Below are 19,524 nucleotides of genomic sequence, written 5' to 3'. Positions count from 1 at the left end.
AAAGTGGATGTTGTGGTTCTCGATGTCTCGTCTCAAATGACACAAACACTCGACAGCTGCTACTGCGTACGCCGCCGTAGGGGGACCCAAACGCCACCACGCACTTATCTGGCAACGCCCACGAACGACTTGACACACGCCAGGCGGTTACGAGAAGGAGGGACTAGAGGGGGATCTTATACACAAGCATCTCCGGGATGCGGTCGATGGGCATATGCCGAGAACTGGTTGCTCGAGCCGGCCACTTGGACTTTTTTTCGGTTTAAACTTAGGACTGGAGAGGAAAAAGGATAGAAGTAGAAAAAGAGGCCAGGAATAAAACTAGATTGGAAAGGTGTTGTTCGAAGTTGCAGGAACGGCGCCGTTATCTGTTCCCCTCCTCCTCCGCCTCCCCATCCATCGAGCCGCAGGAGGAGGCGGTGGGCTGGAAGGGCCAGCAAGCAAGCCGATTGATTGCGTAGGCAAAAATATGCTCAGAATATGCGCGGCTGCGACATGCATTGCATATCTTTCTGCATCGAACGTGATTGGTGCCCAAACTAAGAAAAAGAAAATCCCCATATTCTCCCCTCCTCCTCCTTCTCCTTACCTCCGCCGGTTACCAGCCATATCCGACGTCGCACGGCCTCGAATGGTTGATGATGCCAAGGCGGTGTCTATCTGTCAGTGTCAAGCTTACACGTCCTACTAGCTAGCTCCATCGTTATTCTTCTTGCTTTCGCGCGAGCTTTGCGGAAACTGAAGGGGGGTTTTGATTACTGAAACAGCCTAGATTGCGGTGGCGGGGGAGACGGAGGGAGGAGACGAAGACGGAGGAGCCCAACTTTATATGATGGCTTGCATGTGGCTGTTCGTTCGCACACGCCAGTGTTTGAACCATGTCACCTAGCCCAACATCCATCGCTGCTGGGGGAAAACGAAAACCGTTTATTAATCGATGTTGATGGTGTAGAAAAGAGCGCACTCCCCTCTTTGCTGTGACCGGCTAAGACGTCCTTCCCTGGTGGTCGTGCGTTAGGATCACCACTACTGCTGCTGCTTATCGAAGCTAGATGATGAATATATAATCATCGCGCCCGCACAGGTACTGGTTATCTCATGTAGCATATGCTGTCCTACCTTGTCTAACTACCTGGCTGGCGAAAAGCACAGAGCCGTGCGGCTCATATGGGGTAGCTGTTGCACACACCTGCCTCCGACCTGCATATGCCGCCGGGCATATCAATCATAAAAAAACAAGGACCTACGTATGCCGGCTCCCGCTGGCCAGACCGCCCAATAGCATCACTTCGCCAGTCAAAAAGATATTCTTCGCAGTACCGGATGGATGGATGGATTTGCAGGACACGTGATCCGACCGCTGGCCTGGTTTATCTGTCTGCGCCTCTCCGTGGCAGAGTTGCCGCTGCATTTGTTAAGCCAGCCAGACCAGCCAGGCAGCTCACTGCAGCCGCAGCCTCTTGGTCTCCATCAACACTTGCACTTTTGCACGAAATGCAGAATCATGAGGAAAGCAAAATCAAGATTTGCCATGACGACGGAAAACATAGCTTGAAAGGCTACTCAAGTAAGTTGGCAACGAAGACCACTGCATTGCACTGCACTGCGAATCCTTCCCAAACTCAGCCACCACCGACATCTTTCCACTGCATGATGGCTTGCCATAAAACAAAGAAAGCATCGGGGCCTCCCGCCAAGCATCGTATATGCAACACATACTCTACCCAAGAGAACAACCCGAGTAATGGAATGGAATGCATCGACTGACTGATTTTGCATTGAGAGCGCAGTGCAGTGCACTACACGGCGTACGTGGTGTGGCTTGATACTCGCATATGTAAGTACTTTACTTTACCAACCACCCGCACTCACCTCACCTCACCTCACCTTGACACCTACTCCGATCGCCGGTCTTGACGAACCAAACGAAAGAAAACCGAATCAAGACTGGCAGAGAGGTCGGTCGGGCAGCAAGCACCGCTGCTTGCATAAAACGTAAGAAGCAGCCAGCTAGCTACCAGCAAGCTACCAGTCAATTGGCTCGCACAGCAGCAGCAACGTGCATGCAAGCATGGGACCACAACAGCAACCATCCAAACACAAGAAACGGCTGGGTTTGGGTTTGTGTGTGTTTTTTCTTCTTCGTCCTTTCCCTTCGCCGGGCTGGTCTCGGCCGAGTTTGCGACGAAGAAGTGGAATGAAGACAGAGAGAGAGGGAGAGAAACGAAATAAAGAGCCAAACGGAGGAAAGCGAAATGCCACGCGCACGCGCACGCGCTCTCATCCCTCTCTCTCTCATATTCATCAGAGTGCTCATTATCGCGACTCGCGACGACGCATCCCGACCCCTCCCTTTTCCGGGAGCGCCCCGCCCGTGCTTGCGTCTCGCTACCAAATCAATCAACACCCACCCCCTACCACATGTAATACCCAGTGGGCTGTCACCGAGTCACCGACCTGCCCTGCCCTGCCGTCTTGCCGATCCCATCGTGAGAGAGTTATGTAAGTTTCCCCCGACCGACCCCGGCCCCCTGCCGCCCTTCGCTACCTCACGCGAGAGGGAAGAGGTTCTGGGAGAGCGGACATGTCCTGTCTCCACAGGGGAGAGAAAGCAATGACCATTGATGTCCGGCTTCTACATATGTACTAACCAGCCTGGCTCGGTGTGGGATATTGCTTATGTAAGCAAGGAAAAGTAGCCGCAAATTATCGTCGCAAGTTGTCACGACCTAGGGAACATTAGCAAAGGATACATACATACACGTGATGCAAGAAGAAAATGTTAGTATTATGAAATTTTCTATAAAAAAATTGCTGGTGATTGACATCGATCCCCTCGAAAAGTTACCGACTGAGGAAGGTGGGAGGCAAGAAACGCGCCACGAAAGCCCTGGTCTCCAAAGTCACATGGTCCCCTCGAGCTATCGCAGATCGCAATGGGAGATGGGCAGAGGAGATCCCGCAGATCTGAGAATGGAAAGAGAAGAAAAAAGAGAGACCGGGAAAATGCAAATCCACCCCGATCAGCCCATATCTGGCATATATCCAGCGAGCGTGCCAATCATTGACCAAATAGCCCAGCTTGTCAACCATCCAACCCCCTCCCTCTACAAGACGATGGCGGTGAAGTCCGTTTTGTCGAGTCAGCCAGTAAATAGCAAATGGCAAATAACGAGGAGTTACGATTACGTGCTGGCAAAGCAGAAAAAGGAGCCATACTATTTCCTGTCAGGAGGGATAAGATTGTGGAATGCCTCATTAGCCTTCCTAATTAGTTCGCTCCACCCTTTTGATTGGTGGACTGATGCCAAGGGCTCGGCTGAAGCTGGCAAAAGAGCTTCCGTCAAGTACGCGGGCGCCTGGGAACACCGTCGGGTGAGCAAGAGAGCAGCTCGCACGAGTTTTGGCGTGACTGCTTCAGATTTCGGTTCGCGGAGATGTTTATCAATGTCAAATCGTAGGGAGGTGTGGAAGTACGTAGATTGACACCGATTTTCTGTGCGATAGGCCCGTCCGGTATGCACCCAACCATGGACGATGCGGTTGGGGATTGTCAATACTGTGTCGTCTTACCTCCCGCCGCTCAGCGGATTTAGACTTTACCGAGCCCCGCATGGGAAGCTCATGGTTCGGGGCGACCCCTGTCTGCCTGTAGATGTAGCGAGCACCTTGCAAGCTCCAGCTAACATTGCCGTTGCGCTAGATCGCAGCTACCCTGGCTAGCACCACGCCGTTGTTACTGACAACCCGTGAGTCTGATGAGAAAACAGCACAATCACAATTCGGCGATAACGGACAGGGAATGCATGTTGGTTGGTGGTAAACGCGGTTTTGACAGGCAAAAAAGAGAAGCTTCTCTATTGTTGGGAATCTTGCTTTTGATACCGACGACGACAACACAACTGCGTTGCTTGAGATAGTTTTTTTTTTTCGGGCCCCGTGAGGATCTAAATGCATGACCGCAGCTTTTCAAAGCCTCGGCATCATCCATCTACAAAATCATTATAAATTACACCGAAAAAATGCTTGTTGCCATGACACGGGGGACATCAAGAAACCCTCAGAAAAAGAAGATCCTCCTCAGGGCCAACCTTCTCCCATCTCGGTGTTGCCTCTCTCTCGTTCTCACCAGTCATTCTCTTCTCCTCTAAACGACCGCTACTTCATTTACACCTTCTTGGTGCGCTTCGCCTTGCAGGACTTGGTAGGTTCCTGGTGGGTATGCTGGGGCTGGGTGCCGTTGCTAGGCTGTTGGGGTTGTTGAATCTCGGGCTGGGGTTCATCGGTGTGCTTGCTAGCATCCTTCTCGTTTGAAGCTTTTTCGCCGCCAGTGGTTGCTGTTGCACCACCGGTAGGCTTAGAGAGTCACAAGTCCTTGTTGGCCCAGCCGAGGCGGGGAGTCGACTCGGTGCCGGCGTCGAAGACGACGAAGGCGGCCTTGAGCGCGACATCACCGAAGATGGAGAAGCCAATGTCGGTGTCGGGCTGGATACCACCGAAGCACTTGGTGCCCTCCTCGTCGGCTTCGGCGTAGTTGATGAAAGAGGCGGGGATGGTGATGGAGACATCGCCAACCTTGTAGGTGAAGTCGGGAATCTTGGCGTCGCAGGGGAAGACGTAGCCACCGAGCGAGTAGCTCATCGAGGCACCGGGGACCTGGCTGTAGTAGGCCGTGTTGATCTCCTGGGGCAGCATGGCCAGAGAAGTACCGGTATCGGCGATACCCTGGAACTTCAGGGGCACGCTCTTGTTGCCGATGGAGTAGCCGCTGGCCTCGAACGACCAGAAGCCCTGCGAGTTGTCGACGGGGACGTAGCTGATCTCGCCAGTGTAGGCGTCCTCGTCAATGTAACCGAAGTTGTACGTGCCGGCTAAAAGATGGAGGGGTTAGTACGAGGTCATAGCAGCGGTGTCCTTTTGTGCAGCAGGAACTTACGGGCATCGTTCTTCAGGTCGGAAGTCCAGATGGGCTTCTCGAGACCGCCCATGACGTTGTCGAAGAAGGTGGTCTGCCTGTTGGGCTTGACAGTGTTGATCTTGCTGAAGGCGAGACCGAGAAGGCCGTCGTTGTTCTCATCGGACGAGAAGGAGCTGGAGACCTTCTGGGCGACCTCGACGGACTGGGCGGGGAAGGAGACCTCGCCGACTTGGACGAGATCCTTGAAGACGATACCGGACGAGGCGCTGCCGTCACCGTAGGAGATGGACCAGGTCTGGCCATCGATCTTCTCGGAGGTGCTGCTCTTGGTGGGATCGTACTGCGCCTGGCCGTTAACCTGGCGCGAGGGCGTCTCGGAGCTGAAGACCCAGAGATCCGAAGAGCCCGAGTCGAAGTCGAGGTTCAGGGTCTGGGGCGGGGTGCCGATCTGGACGGGGGTGAGGTACTGGATGTCGTCCTTCTCGGGGACGGCGGCGACGCTGCCCTGGGTGCCGTTGCGCTTGCCGATGCCGAGGTGGATACCGTTCATGTCGAAAGGGATGTGCAGGGCGGTCATGATCTTGGCCAGGCCGGGGGCATATGGGCGCCGTACTTCATGTAGGTCTTGGCCAGGACTCTCTGGCCGCGACGCTTGCCGTGGTGCTTGAAGTGGGGGTTGCGGACCTGGTTGATCGAGACGGTTCCGACCTTGGTACGGGGAACAGTCGGGGCCGGGGCGGCGGCGGCGAGGCCGGCCAGACCCGCGGTCAGCAGGACGGTAGTCGTAGGGAAATGCATGGTGGCGGCGACAATGACTTGGAGGGTATCGAGTAGCTAGCTGGAAAGACGGACGAAACGACGAGTAGGACGAGGAAACGTCAAGTTCCCGTGGAGGCGGATGCGATGCGATGCGATGCGATACAGAGGCAGGTACTACAAAATGAGAAAGACGGAAATGCTGCAGCGACAAGGGCTAGACAGCAGGTAGAAACGAATGAATGTGCGTGCAGATATCGACCAGGAAAAAACGAGAGAACGAGGCGTCTATGAGCAAAGAGTCAAAAGAATGTAAACTCTTGTTGGAGGAGAGAGACCAGAGCAGAGATAGCAAAAGCAAAAGGGCAACGGACCGCCTCTAATAAAGTATTGGTTGGCTGACGGGGCACGAAGGAGGGAAGACAGGGTCAGCTCCAGTTTGGGTCCGGGTCGGGTCACCACAGAAGATCCAATCAGCAGTAGCTTTGTCTTGCCGTGTATCCTGACAGCCGACTACGACTGCGACTGCACCACTGCGTTGCGTTGCGTTGCGCTGCTGCAGGGCCAATCAATCGTGCAACCGTCCAATCGTCCAATCAGCAGGGCCCCGGTCGGTCATGAATGGGCACACACACTGGCTTGACAGGGCCAAACGAGCGACTGAGATTGAGCGAAGGGCCAGGGCAGGCCAGGACAGGCAGACCAGAACAGACGGGCGAAATGCGCAGAGGCTCGAATTGGCCGGATGGAGAAGGGCAGAGCGAACGGGATCCAGTCGGGATCCCTGCGGGAGGGGCAGCGAGAAGTGCAAGAAACTCCACTTGGGGGTGCCAAGCTATGACATACCCATTGAGATCGTCAACATGCAAGTCTACGACCAAGGCGGGAGGAGGCTGAATGTCGGTCGACTGGCGAAGATCTCGGCTCATGATTCGGGGGCTTGGCGGGGAAGAAGGAACAACAGCAGGCGGGCGGCGTGATGGGCACAGCGTGATTACGCGGAGAGACAGGCAGGCAGAGGCAGGCAGAGGCAGGCAGAGGCAGGCAGAGGCAGGCAGAGGCAGGCAGAGGCAAAAGAGGCCCAGCGCATGAAGCATCGCTGGGCAATCCATTGCAACGGCGCGCCGCAACGGTTGCGGACAGATGATTTGATGACGCCCATTTCCCCTGCAACATTATGCGACCGGTCGCTCCGCCTCATCTCGAGCGCTCTGAGCCTTCCATTCGCTTGTTGGCAGGCAGGCACACCTACTTTGCTACAGCGAGCGAGAGACTCGGCGAGAGAGACGAGAGACGAGAGACTCAGAGACAGTCACCAGAAAAACAAGATGAAAGGGCTGGCAGGGGGTCCGTTTGAGTTTAAGCTTCTACCAAGAAGGGACGAAAGATGAGATGATCGGTTATTTGGTTGGAGGGAAAAGGGAGGACGCCAAGCAGCAGCCAAGCAGCAGCGGGTAAAATGACGATGATCAGAGACCCACCGCCTCGTCAAGTAGATTAGCTGCCAGTCTTCTGGCCAGTCGCAGGCATCACAGGCATCACAGGCAATCAGGGCCTGCAGGCTAGGCAGGGCAACTGCAGGCAAGCACACCAAAGCACCCAGCAGGCACTAACCCACGAGGGGCATGCCTGCTAGAAAGCGCCACCAGGCACTTGCCGTTCAATGAGAGCGCCAGAGAGCCTGCACTTGTTTGCACTTGCTTGCAAAGTTGCGGCTTGCGACGGGTACCTGACAGCGAACCGCAGCGCGTCTGTCGGGGGCTTGATGAAACACACCAGCGTTACCTGCTTGTACCTAACCTTGACGGTTGGCTGTAAAAACTATTGCGACACAACACAACACAAGAAAACATTCTCTGCCAAATGCCATGACGACAAACACATATTTCTGGTCGCTTGCGGAAACGCTGGGCGGTCTGATGAATGCTTTCCAGGACGCAACAGTCTATTGATTTCAATAATACTTCCAGTTGCTTGGCAAAAACAATAGGAGGTAAAGCAATCAACAGCCCACGGAACTGACTCGGGAATTTAGGACGCGCGTATCCGTAGATAAGTGCCAAAACCCTCCCCCATCCCATCCCATTCCATACAAACAGAAGATGCCAAGCAGCCAAGCAGCCAAGTCGCTAAAAAACCAACATTGAACATTTCGTTCCGCCTATTCCCATCCCGCCAGGTGCGTGTGTGCTGTGGCACTAATTGCGGAAAGCAATGGGAGGGAACAGTATCAAGGTCAGCAGTAATCTACCGCCTGCCGCTCACTACCGCTACCGTCTGGCTACTCTTAGTACTGCCTCGGCCGAGCTATCCTATTTTGATCAAACGTCGCGGCCAAATTGCCTGGAACTTCCTTTCCTTCGACACGCCCGTCCGTTGCAGATGCCGCGCCATCCGCTTTCGCACTTTGCCTACCGCTTGCCAGCTCACTCTGGTTAGTTTGAGGTAGGTATGAGGTGTGACGACCGCATGTCAGTGCTTGCTGCTGCCGGCGGCCTCCATACCGTCTGTCAATTGGATGATGGATGCTATCTAGGACTTGATGGCGGACTGGCTGCAAGCTCTTACATGGGAGATCCATTCGACCTCCGTCATCCGAGACATGTTCTACCCGGTGTTGGCAGATCAGATGCTCGATGAACGGCAGATTCAATCCAAAAGTAACAAGCAACCCATGTCCTCGGCGCGCTCACAGATGCGTTCGTTTTGCAATTCATCTGAATTCAACTGCCTCGAAGGCTGGGGCAGTGGTGCCAAGGTCACACACATTGCGCACGCAACCCCTGAACCCAACATATGCTTATCTCATCCACGTGTAAATTTATCGCACGACGGTGCACTCAGACGGGGGCACAGCAGCATGCCGACTGAGACACACCACCTGGCGATAGCCTAGACACGCAAATTTGAAGTCGCACTGCTTGTTGCTTTATTCGGCTGTGGTGGTTGCACTTACCAGCGTAGCAATCCATTTTGGAACCTGGACGTCACTGTATGTTCCGGGGTATTTCGTACTTCGGGGCCCAGCCGTGCTCGGCGGTTGCCAACGCATACATACCTCAAGATGCTTTCATGTTTGAACCGACCTGCGGTTGAAGACCAACCAACTGACTACATCCTTGGACCCCTAGAGGTTGCTTGCAATAAACGCAACTGGATCAGTACCGCTCCTAGTCGGCCCTCTCCGTTGGCCGCTCGGGAGACAATTTGACTTTGAGTCCATGTCGCAGGGGACAGCTTCGGCGGCGGCGATTGTAGACAAGCCACGCCCGTTGGACCTGTGAATATTCTTTCGCTATTGCAGGGGAAAGAGCCCGTGATCCTACGTGCGCTGTGCGACCTTCGTATTTGGTGTATGCATGTTTGCTCAACGAGACTAATTGAAACGTATCTGGCCGACCGTTACCAATTTGTACGTCAGAGAAACGCTGTATCAGAAGTGAACGTGCTTGCGATTTGTAGGAAACGGCGAACAATACTCTCTGCAAGGAAAAGCGAGGATCTAACCGGGTTCGAACGTCTATTTACGCTTCTTCCACTGAGGCTGAAGAGTCACCCACAGTATTCAATCCAATTTAATCCATACCATGCATCTTCTCGATTCGGCCCATGTTTGACAAGGTGAAGCATCTGGGGGCGCTCGTCCAGTCAAGCTGAAGGGCTCTCCCTCGGGGGCTTGACATGCATCTCAGCTTGAGAAAACCAAAGATGGGTGTTTGTGTCAGCTTCGCGAATCTGCCTGCTGCTGCTGTTACGCCCTCCATCTCTATGACGGGTTCTCCTGATGTACGTCAACATCGCCTTCGCAATACATCTGCGGAGCTGCGTCCCGCTCGCGCCGCCGCTTCGGGCTTCAGTTACGATGACCTCCTCACCTTGAGTGTTCGTCGAAGCCCTACTCGCCAAATAGCACACAGTAATACGTAGTAGGGTGCTCCTCTGCTCCTGCCATCGAAGTCCCAAAGGCTATAATTGATAAGAATGGGGTTGGCATTCTACAGAATGGGCGTGCCTGGCTCGAGCAGAATGGGAAAGCCGTCTCCTTTTTTGGGCATGATATCCCGTTCGGCCAGACGAGGCCAACAGGCAGATGGATCATCAACTAACTTCATGGTCGAGATCCCGCAGTGGACGGACTCGAAACTGGAGATGAGACGCGCGATGAACTTATGATTACGCGTTTCTTCCCCTGCTGGCCGCCTTGGATCATGCGTAGGCTGTGGCAGTAACCGCGTTTTCCTTTCAACTACAGATCTCATCTTCCACGACGCCAAGAAGGAAGTCGAGGCTCGTGGAGAGTGTCTGGCCTCATGAATCGTACCCTTTCCTTTGTGGATCCATCCCGCAGACTTGGGCGAACCCCCAATGTCGATCACAACTTCACACCGGGTTTCCGGGGACAAGGGCCCGATTTACCTTTTCGGCGTTGATCGAGAATATGTTATGCCCTCGAACCTGCAGATATCCATACCAAATCACATGTGCTGATCTTTGGATTCCTTGCCGCATGGGCTATGCCGGCCAGGTCAAGCAAGTCAAGGTTCCTCGGAGGCTTGGACATTGCAGACGTACTTCGGTAGCCAACCCCCACATGCCGACTCGCCGCTTCCACTTGCCAAATTGACCCAGGGCGAGACGAAACGGATTGGAAGATGATCGGCATCGACATAAAAGATCCGTTAGTATCGATTGTCAACTGTAAGCAATCCCCGTGTACCTGTTCTAGCTCTACCATACTCGGACTCCTTCCAGGAGCTAAGCGTGATCCATCCTACCAGTCTACGAAGATCTAGGGAAATATCGACAGGGTCCGCACCACCGCCGTGCTCCGGGAATGGTTCACGCACTACAAGGTGCCCGCGCGGGGACGACGTGACCCCCATCGCGGGCGGCGGCACATGCCAGAACGTATCGTGCGTCGTCTCTGCCCTGGAACAAGGGCACACGTGGTAGGACCAGTTGGCGCGCGGCGACACCATCGACTCCAACGAGATCAATTACAATTGGACCTCAGACCCGGCCATTGGCCGGAGCTGCGTGAGCAGCGATGCGGCCCCCCGCCAGGTTCAACATCCCGGGGTCGTCGGCCGTGGAGCCGCCTGCTGCGAAGCCGGCGAAGTATGAGCAGTGATACTTCTTGGACGAGGAATCGGAGAGTGCTCGAGAACTACTAGAAATGGAGACCGTTATGAGAAACGAACTCAGCTATGATTTCTCAGTCTTGTCAGTACCAACTACCTCCCGCTGTCGCCACGCAGTAACCTCCGTAACCTCCATAAGACTCGCGAAATTCTTTTCGAACGCATTCGTTATAAACTCCGGATCCCGCCTCCTTTCGTCCTTCGTTCTCGCCAGCTGGTCCCTGGCCTCCTGGTTCAGCTGCTCGGGGTGTGCCTCGAGGCCCGCTATCTCCTCGTCCGTCATGTCATCGTGCTTGCCCTTTCCCATGACCTCCTGCAGCACCCCGAGCCATTTCATCAGGTCATCCTGGCTCTGAATGGATAACGGCGGCGGCGGATAGGCCCGGTCGTGTACCCGCAGCATCCAGTCCATGGGCGATACTAGAAGGGCGGCGGCGACGACCGCCGCCGCCGCCGTCGTCGGCTGAACCTCTTGGGGAGTTGTTGTTACTGCAGGCAAAGAGAAAGAGGTTTCTGCGCGAGGAGGAGCCGGTGACTGTGGCGGCAGCGGTATCAGTGGCTCATATGGCCCATGGCGGCATCCAAGAGGCGGCAACTCCTGCACCAGCAACCCAGTCTCCCATCCCGCTCCGTCACGTCGTACCGCGCATACCTCTCCCGCCGGATCCGGGGATCCGTCCAACAGTCGCTCAACACAGTCTGCGGGAGCTCCTTGCACGACGCCGCCGCCGCATCGACGCCCTCCTGCCGCGCCCAGACTAGATTGCGCGCCTCCTGGTTACCGGGGAACATATGCCAACGGCGCGTCTCCTTGTAGACCTCGAGGGAGGGCTGGAAGCCCAGGATCAGCAGCTCCAGCTCGTCCGGGGGCAGCGACTCGTAGGCCGGCGCCGACGCGCACGCTTTGTCGAGCAGCTCCCGGGGCTGGCTGATGGCGCAGCCCGAGGCGCGGCGGATGGCGGCTTACAGCGTCTCGGGAGGGCCCCAGCCCAACACCTCGTACCGCTCGGCCAGGGTCAGAGACTCAGGATGTACCAGGGCTTTGCCCACGGTATCGCCTCGGCTTAGCAACAGGGCGCGCTGTAAAAGGTTGCGCATTAGTACTACACTGTATCGCTTGGATAAGGGGTACTGGCGCAATCGTGGCCATGTACTGCTCCGTCGCTCAGGTCCGCGTTTCGTCTCTCCGCTTTCTCGTAGGGCGCCTTGGTGATGTGAAACGCCCATTCCGGTCCAAACTGTCTTATATTCACCCAATGAGTCCCGTAGCACCCTTCAGGAAAGTATTTGCGGACTGTCCACGCCGGATTCTCCATGTTGGCTTAATTTGGCTGCCAAGGAGCTGCGACGGTTGGGTATGGTAAGATAGGGGTAGGTTGCCGAGGCCGCATTGGAGTAAGAGAAAAGGCGCAAGGTTTCACAGGAAACAGCGGAAATGCCGCGAACCATAGAAGGATCATGATTTTCAGTTATCTAGGCATCATTTCTAGGCAGCTATATGGATCTGGTAAATATCCCGATCTAGGTTCAAGTACTTTGATCCGTGCTCAGGCGATACGGAGCTGTCTCCTTCGACCCACCACATATCTAGGTCGACATGCTAAATCCAGATCACATTACCTCAGCCAACTGTTAATGCTAGATGTCGCCCCTGATCAATATACGTGAGAAAATTTGGTCGTCCCCAAAGGAGGTACGATGATGAGCAGGTGATCTAAGCCGAACCGAATCCGGATGACAAGTTTGTTCTTGTGCGGTATGTATCGGATGTTTGCCAAACCGCATGGCTCAAAGCTTTTTGCAAGGGTTCCTTGAAGTGTTACCAACGCAGAAGCAACATACCAATCGGTAAGGGGTTGGGAATTTGTACAACCCAACCTACATTCTTCTCATAGCCTGTACGGCTGAAGTGGAGAAACCCAGCCACTCAAGCGGTAGGAAACAAACAGAAAACCACTACCACCTTCTCAGTAAACTTATAAAAGTCGAATTTGTTTAGGCCGTCTTCTCATAATTCCATGTTCACGCCAACCTAACTGCCCGTTCTTCAGCCGAGGATCAAAACACATCCCCTTTTCCATTATGGAGTATTCTAAAGACTATGGAATCCACGAATCTCTCGTGGATGCCATCGCAGCGGAGGTACGCAACTTCTATCAGCGCAAGCAAGGCTTTCGCATATTCCATGGCTCGACGAACAGTACCCGGCCAGCCCACGAGGACCGGGTCATTGACATCAGCCCCCTCAACCGCGTCCTGAAGATAGACTCTCAAGCCAGGACCGCCGTGGTCGAGCCCAACGTCCCGATGGACAAGCTGGTTGATGCCACCTTGCAAGACGGTCTCATGCCTCCAGTCGTGATGGAGTTCCCCGGCATCACCGTGGGTGGAGGATTTGCAGGCTCAGCCGGCGAGAGCAGCTCCTTCAAGCACGGCTACTTCAGTGAGACGGTCAACTGGGTCGAGATGGTTCTCGGCGATGGTAGGGTTGTTCGCGCGTCGAGATGCGAGAACGAGGACCTATTCCACGGCGCTGCCGGTGCCGCAGGCACGCTGGGGATTATTACGCTGCTCGAACTGCGACTCGTCCCGGTGAAGGCGTACGTCAAAGTGACGTATCACCCGACCGCGAGCATAGAGGAAGCTGTGGAATCCATCACGAAAGAGACAGACAACTCCGAGAACGACTATGTAGACGGGATCCTTTACTCGAGGAACTCGGGGATCGTCATGACAGGGTTCTTGACCGACGAGAAACCGCCCTCAGTGGGCGCTCAGACGTTCAGTCGTCCATGGGATCCATGGTTCTACATGCACGTGCAGAAGCGAGCCCAGAACCCTCCGGGAAGCGGTCTTGAACTGGTGGACTACATACCAATCAGAGACTACCTCTTTCGCTACGACCGGGGTGGTTTCTGGGTGGGCCGTGAGGGCTTCAAATACTTCGGGTTCGTGCCGTTCAACGGGCTGACACGATGGTTCCTGGACGACTTCTTGCACGCGCGGATGCTGTATCGAGCGCTGCATGGTGCCAAAAGATACCTCGGCTTCATGATCCAAGACCTTGCCATCCCCTACTCGACTTGCCAGGACCTTATAGAGTATACTGCAGACAGCCTCGACATCTGGCCTTTGTGGCTTTGCCCTCTTCGGGGAATGCAGGCTCCAACCTTTCACCCCTGTACTATACCCGCAGTTGATGCTGTCCACATGACACCCCAGCCCATGATCAACGTAGGGCTCTGGGGCAGAGCATCAAATAATCCGGAATATTTCGTCAAACAGAACCGCGATCTTGAACGCTGTCTTCGCGAACTAGGGGGCCGAAAGGTCTTGTACTCACAGACCTACTACCCTGAGAAAGAGTTTTGGGAGCTGTATGATAGAACGTGGTACGAGGCGCTGAGACAGAAGTACAAGGCTACGACGCTGCCGTCTATCTACGAGAAGGTCAGGGTTGATGCGTCTACGTTCTACGCGTACCCATCGTGGCCGCAGTGGCTCTTGTCTTCATGGCCGCTTGCTGGTATTGCCGGGATCATTGCGGCGATTCGTAGCGGGGAGTATGTGCATCACCGGCAACCGCTTTGGAGAACTTTATGGGGAAGCCTTCGACGCAAGCTAGACTGATGAATAGAACTTGTATTGTGAGCGTTGTTTGCAAATAATAACCAAGTGTATCATATTCATTTCGACTAGACAATGTTGCTTGCAGAACTTGACCACTACTCCCTATCCAACACACCGGCACCGTAGTCTGGCATCACTATCGTAGGCAATGCATTACAACTACGATATGCACACACATCCACAGGACGAAGCCGTACCTACTCATGGTGAGGGATTAGAACATTGTTGTTATATGCTGTCGAGCCAGTGCTTGTCATTGCCGCAGGATCAACAGCAAAGTCCCCTCAGTATTCAATTGACCCTTTTGCAGTGTGCTACTGTGTATTGCAGCTGATACACGCTTGGCTCAGGATGTAATGGAAGTCTTGTCATGCTTGCATGGCGAACTTGTTGCGAGCCCCTAAAGTGCCCCTGAAAGAGTGAATAGGGGGAGGAATCTTCTCAGTCAAAATGACAACGTGAAAATCCATTGAATTGAAAGGTGACCTACTGGAAATCTATATAAGTGCTGGAGTTTTCCTATGGCCAGGAAAATGCTGTAGACCCTTTCCTATCCAAAGCATCCAAAGAGACAAAAGGCGACCAAGTGCTCCTGACCAAGTCAACTTCCTCGAATCCTACATTTCCACGCAAAGCACCCACACAATAATTCAAACCCCCCTGCTCTCCCAAGATGAGAGTTTTCATCATTGCGATAACGCTCTTCTGGGCTTTCTTTTCCCCCATCCTCGGATCCCCTCTGGTCCAGCCTCAGATACTTGGCAAGCCGGACGTCCAGTACCTCGACATCGCCACCCCTGAGCGCGTCGCCAAGGCCAAAGAGATCGTCGACAAGAAATACCAGGAGGCGGCCGAGAGAATGGCCCAAGGTCTATCAGAGAAGAAGACCACAAACGCCACTGGTCCCGGAACCTTCAACAAGGACATCGTCCACTGCGGCAAGCCCCAGGTAAACAAGAAGATCTTCGAGACCGCCCACCACATCTTCAAGGACTGGTAAGTACTGCTTCAACCCGCTCCTTCCTTAAAGCTCCTCCAAGACGTCAACGAATACTCAGCTAATACTGTATGCCTGAAAATAGGTGCGACAGCGACGAAGGCGGAGTCTGGCCCTTCAGCCACCAGTACATGGACTTCGGCGACGTGCGCATCGCCATCTGCAACTGGGGCCTCTGGAACCCCTGCCACGGCACCGAGGTCGAGGCCGCGTGGGAGGCGCTCGACCTCGTCTGCCCCGTGGAGGGGTCCGCCGAGAAGAACGACGAGACCGTCTCGACCGGCATGTGGTACCGTGGCGCCTGGCTCAAGGGCTACTTCCGCTCCAACTGCACGACGGGCGACCTTTGCAACGGCGACCGGACCGGCGTCGCGTGCAGGAATGGGGGTAGATTGTTGCGATTTGCGGAGAGATGTGACAAGGGGTGAACTGAACGGCTACATTGCCACTCGCGATGAAGAACAACTGCATGAGGATGTCTAACACTGTTAGAGTCAGTAGCTTGATTCACCTCATGATATGCAGTCGATAGGCTTGTCATGTATAGTAATACATTGCTGTAGTGGCGACTTGGACTGACCATTGATTGCGCACGAGAGTGAAGCTTCTGTCGTCAACATGATACGGACCAAATCATAGGAAGGCATGTGAAGTGTATAAATGCCGCAATTTCCCCAACACAAAGGATATCTCCTCAACTGTTCCCTTAACATATCGAGCCAGACATAAGGCCACGTACTCCGTGGCAAGCTTGAGATTAAGCTGCCTTCAAAACCTCCCTCCAGTAACTCCCAAGAAACTCCATCATGATGAGGACCACCATTATTTTGACGGTCTTTTGGTCACTTCTTTCCCTTGTCATTGGATCGCCCGTGCCTCAGGCTGAAGAGCCAGGTCTTTGGAACCTAAACATCGACACTCCCGATCGCGAGGCTATGGCCACCGAGCTGGTCCGCCACGAGTATCAAAAGGAGGCCGATCAAGTCTCCCATATCCTGCCAAGAGATAAGAACGTCACTCAGCCCCTCAACGTCAGCGCAAAATACGAAGTCACCTGCGACTCGCTTCGCCTCGACAAAAAGGCATTTAACGAGGCCAACAGTTACTTCAAGACTTGGTAGGCATTAGCCCCCGGCCCCTCCACCCAAAAGCACCTTGGAATCAAGAGTCATCTTGGGAGGCGTCACTACTTTCCTTCTTTCTTCTCTTTCTCGAGTAGCTCGAGCTGACATCCCTCCTTCCGTGACCTCCCATAACACAGGTGCGACAGCGACGACGGCCAAGCAAGCCCCTTCCAACACTACTTCATCGACTTCGAGAACGTCCGCATCGCGGTCTGCAACTGGGGATTATGGAACCCCTGCAGGGGCGACGAGCTGGAGAACGCCTGGGACAAGATCAACGTGACCTGTCCCGACGACGACGCGACCGTCGCCGAGGGCATGTGGTACGAGCCGGCCTGGCGCAAGGGCTACTGGCGGGACGACTGCACGACGAAGAACCTTTGCGACGGAGACATGTATTTGGATTGCAGGAATGAAGGGGAAGGCGTGTCAGTCACTGGGTGGAGGAAGAAGGACTGGAGTGGGCACTAGGTAGCGAAGAAGACTTAGCATGGTGGTATTTATGCACATTACCACGAGATAGAACTAGGCCCAATGAAGGTGATTGATTTCTCAGAGGACTATGAAGCTGTTTGGACGCAGTCTTCAGGCTTGCGTGAATGTTGTTGTCTATTTATCATTGCCCTTGTGTTCGTCCGGATAGGCACCATAGACGAAGCGTATTAGAAGACCACCACACATTGATATGGGAAACCACTGCAATTGATTCGCAGTATCTCCTCTTATCTGCCGAAAGCTATGCACAAGCCTCCCTCGCCATGACAACTTGATCTTGCCCGGCAGATATCAACTGTATGCAGTCCTTCCCATCCCCACCCTCCTGTCCCCCAAACTCAATCGACGTCGAACTGGTTCTGCTGGTTGGCGAATTTGTTGTAGAGGCCCCAGCCGAAGGGGATGTCTGCCTGGCAGTACATGAACCCGTCCGCCTCGACCCTGGGCGGGCTGAGGTAGGGCGTGCTGAAGTACTTGACGCTCACGTCGATCACGTCCGCGACGTCGAAGGCGCCGACCACCATGTCCTCGGGCTGGAAGTCGGTGCGGAAGGCGCCGAAGCAGCAGTGGTCGGTCCACAGGAACGGCAGGTAGTCCCGGCCCGTCTTGTCCCACTGGTCGCCCCGGACGTCGAAGCGGCCGTAGTTGGCCGGGTCGCGCAGCCAGCCCGACAGCGCCTGGCAGTCGTACACGGACGCGTCGCCCTCGCCCCGCACGCCCGTCAGGTTCTCGTAGCTGTTGTTGTCCGTGTCGCAGATGCTCTGCGGGATCGTCGGCGCGATGCGCTCGAAGTATAGGGCCGGGTTCACCGTCACGGGGATGTTGCCGTCGGCGGCGGCCTTGATGATTTCCGGCGGCGCGGTGGGCGCGGCGGGGCCGGCGATGATGGATCGGGCCCAGATGTTGACGTGGTCGGGGTTGGCGCCGTTCGGTTGGACCGTGTCGGGTTGGGCGAAGCCATTGGCGGCAATAGTGGTGCCGAAGAAGGCGAAGAGGAAGGCGAGCGATCTGAGAATGCTGAGGATTTGCATCTTGCTGACCTGAAAAGGCGCTTGGGAAAATGTGGTTGTTGTGATGGGGAAAGAATATGGCAATCCCAAAGGTTTTCCTACTGGCAGATGAGGCAGCAGGATGGTTTAAGTAGTTGTGACGGCTGAAGAGGATGATGGACATAAAGTAGAGATAAATGGAAACCTTGGTACAGGTTGCAGATTCAATAGAAGCCCAAATGAATAGACACGAAATGAGCTGTGCTGATCCAGCACAGCATGGAATTCACCCCTGTATTCACCTTCAAGGTGTGTCACACTGACAATCGCCATAAGATTCATTCAATTTGTCGCCCTCCATGATAAAATGGAATAAAAACCATGACCGTATCTAACCAGTCTGGACTCGATCTTCTTCACTCTCTCCATATTCTCTCACCAATTCAACCAAAGACGGGCATCGAGCCTCGTCGCCGTACACTATTGCCTGCACCAGCGACCACGCTGTTTCCAACACAAACCCCTCGCCTCTCACCAAACTATCGTCATCGGGCTGCAAGCGACGCATCCTTTGGAGAAGGGACTTCCGCGCCTCATCGACATCTATCTTGAAGGCGCTAGAGCGATCAGACTCTACTGTCTGCTCCAGAGGACCAGGTGTGCCGCTCTTTTTTTCATCATGCCCAGTTTGGCGTGGATCGTCAGGTGCTTGTGCCGGGTCGGGGGTATCTGGAAGCTGTAGCTCGACTTTATCCTTTGAGGGTTCGCCAGGGTCCGTCAGATCCATCGTGGTCTTACCCGGCCAGGATCCCGACATGTGTTCCGTGTCTGTGGAAAGTTGACTGATGTCTAAGTTGGCGATGGTTTCCCCAAGCCTTTCCAAGAAGGAGTTCGACAGAGTTCCCTTTTCATCGAAAAAGACCCTGTCCTCGTCTGAAAGCTCTCTGGGGCTGAAAATCTTCAGAAACCTGTGGGATGAACAGGCGGTAATACGGGGTATATCCTCGCTGGGCTCCATTTCCGATTCAGAAATCGAAAATTGTATGTTAGCCTTCTTTCCTCGGAGCCCGCCACCACTCGAACTGTATCCCCTAGGGTTCCAGAGATGCTCTCACTGTTTCCACAAGATTCGCTGAGATCTTTTAGTTCGATAACAGTCCGTACTAAAAGGCACCCTGGGGTTTGCCGCTCTTGCTGCTTTTCTAGGCTGTAGCGTTCGAACCAAGTGCGGTACTGCATTTCTTTCTCTTTGAAATAGCCCCAGAGCACCGCCGCGCTATCAAGAATACGGAGCAGAGTGTTGGTGCCGAACTGGCTTACATCAAAGAGAGCACTTATAACTGGCCGCAGTGCATACTCAAGGGCGTATAGCTCATGCTGGCCCCCTTGGCCTCCCAGAGTAAAGGTGTTGTAGCAGGGTAAGCAGGAGTCAATATCGAGGCACTCTGCGCAATGAAAATGACCAGGGCCCCAT

The 19,524-nt window shown here is 54.4% G+C and overlaps 8 protein-coding genes across 8 annotated transcripts; 3 read left to right on the top strand and 5 right to left on the bottom strand.

Moving 5' to 3' along the window:
• Positions 1–4,365: 4,365 nt before the first annotated feature.
• PG997_011610 (Endothiapepsin) lies at positions 4,366–5,716 on the bottom strand (the record flags this gene model as incomplete). The annotated part of the gene is made up of 3 exons (XM_066815925.1): positions 4,366–4,871; positions 4,937–5,498; positions 5,555–5,716. 3 exons carry the CDS (start codon positions 5,714–5,716, stop codon positions 4,366–4,368), a joined length of 1,230 nt encoding a protein of 409 aa, XP_066665215.1.
• Positions 5,717–9,382: 3,666 nt separating this feature from the next.
• Positions 9,383–9,988, top strand: PG997_011609 (uncharacterized protein; the record flags this gene model as incomplete). The annotated part of the gene is made up of 2 exons (XM_066815924.1): positions 9,383–9,590; positions 9,891–9,988. 2 exons carry the CDS (start codon positions 9,383–9,385, stop codon positions 9,986–9,988), a joined length of 306 nt encoding a protein of 101 aa, XP_066665214.1.
• Positions 9,989–10,684: 696 nt separating this feature from the next.
• PG997_011608 (uncharacterized protein) lies at positions 10,685–12,131 on the bottom strand (the record flags this gene model as incomplete). Its single annotated transcript, XM_066815923.1, has 5 exons — positions 10,685–10,879; positions 10,937–11,442; positions 11,499–11,743; positions 11,783–11,895; positions 11,970–12,131. The coding sequence occupies 5 exons, from the start codon at positions 12,129–12,131 to the stop codon at positions 10,685–10,687; spliced, it is 1,221 nt and encodes a 406-aa protein (XP_066665213.1).
• A 766-nt stretch (positions 12,132–12,897) lies between these two features.
• Positions 12,898–14,445, top strand: PG997_011607 (uncharacterized protein; the record flags this gene model as incomplete). Its single annotated transcript, XM_066815922.1, has 1 exon — positions 12,898–14,445. One exon carries the CDS (start codon positions 12,898–12,900, stop codon positions 14,443–14,445), a length of 1,548 nt encoding a protein of 515 aa, XP_066665212.1.
• A 1,008-nt stretch (positions 14,446–15,453) lies between these two features.
• Positions 15,454–16,062, bottom strand: PG997_011606 (uncharacterized protein; the record flags this gene model as incomplete). Its single annotated transcript, XM_066815921.1, has 3 exons — positions 15,454–15,871; positions 15,954–15,975; positions 16,023–16,062. The coding sequence occupies 3 exons, from the start codon at positions 16,060–16,062 to the stop codon at positions 15,454–15,456; spliced, it is 480 nt and encodes a 159-aa protein (XP_066665211.1).
• A 186-nt stretch (positions 16,063–16,248) lies between these two features.
• On the top strand, positions 16,249–17,037 carry PG997_011605 (uncharacterized protein; the record flags this gene model as incomplete). Its single annotated transcript, XM_066815920.1, has 2 exons — positions 16,249–16,559; positions 16,704–17,037. The coding sequence occupies 2 exons, from the start codon at positions 16,249–16,251 to the stop codon at positions 17,035–17,037; spliced, it is 645 nt and encodes a 214-aa protein (XP_066665210.1).
• A 362-nt stretch (positions 17,038–17,399) lies between these two features.
• Positions 17,400–18,092, bottom strand: PG997_011604 (uncharacterized protein; the record flags this gene model as incomplete). The annotated part of the gene is made up of 1 exon (XM_066815919.1): positions 17,400–18,092. One exon carries the CDS (start codon positions 18,090–18,092, stop codon positions 17,400–17,402), a length of 693 nt encoding a protein of 230 aa, XP_066665209.1.
• Positions 18,093–18,441: 349 nt separating this feature from the next.
• On the bottom strand, positions 18,442–19,068 carry PG997_011603 (uncharacterized protein; the record flags this gene model as incomplete). The annotated part of the gene is made up of 1 exon (XM_066815918.1): positions 18,442–19,068. One exon carries the CDS (start codon positions 19,066–19,068, stop codon positions 18,442–18,444), a length of 627 nt encoding a protein of 208 aa, XP_066665208.1.
• Between the last annotated feature and the right edge of the window lie 456 nt (positions 19,069–19,524).

Source organism: Apiospora hydei (assembly GCF_038363865.1).
Source record: "Apiospora hydei strain CBS 114990 chromosome Unknown utg000008l_segment0_segment0, whole genome shotgun sequence".
In the NCBI taxonomy this organism is placed as follows: domain Eukaryota; kingdom Fungi; phylum Ascomycota; class Sordariomycetes; order Amphisphaeriales; family Apiosporaceae; genus Apiospora; species Apiospora hydei.
The sequence above is the reverse complement of the archived record's forward strand: the minus strand, read 5'-3'. Positions and strand labels throughout refer to the sequence as shown.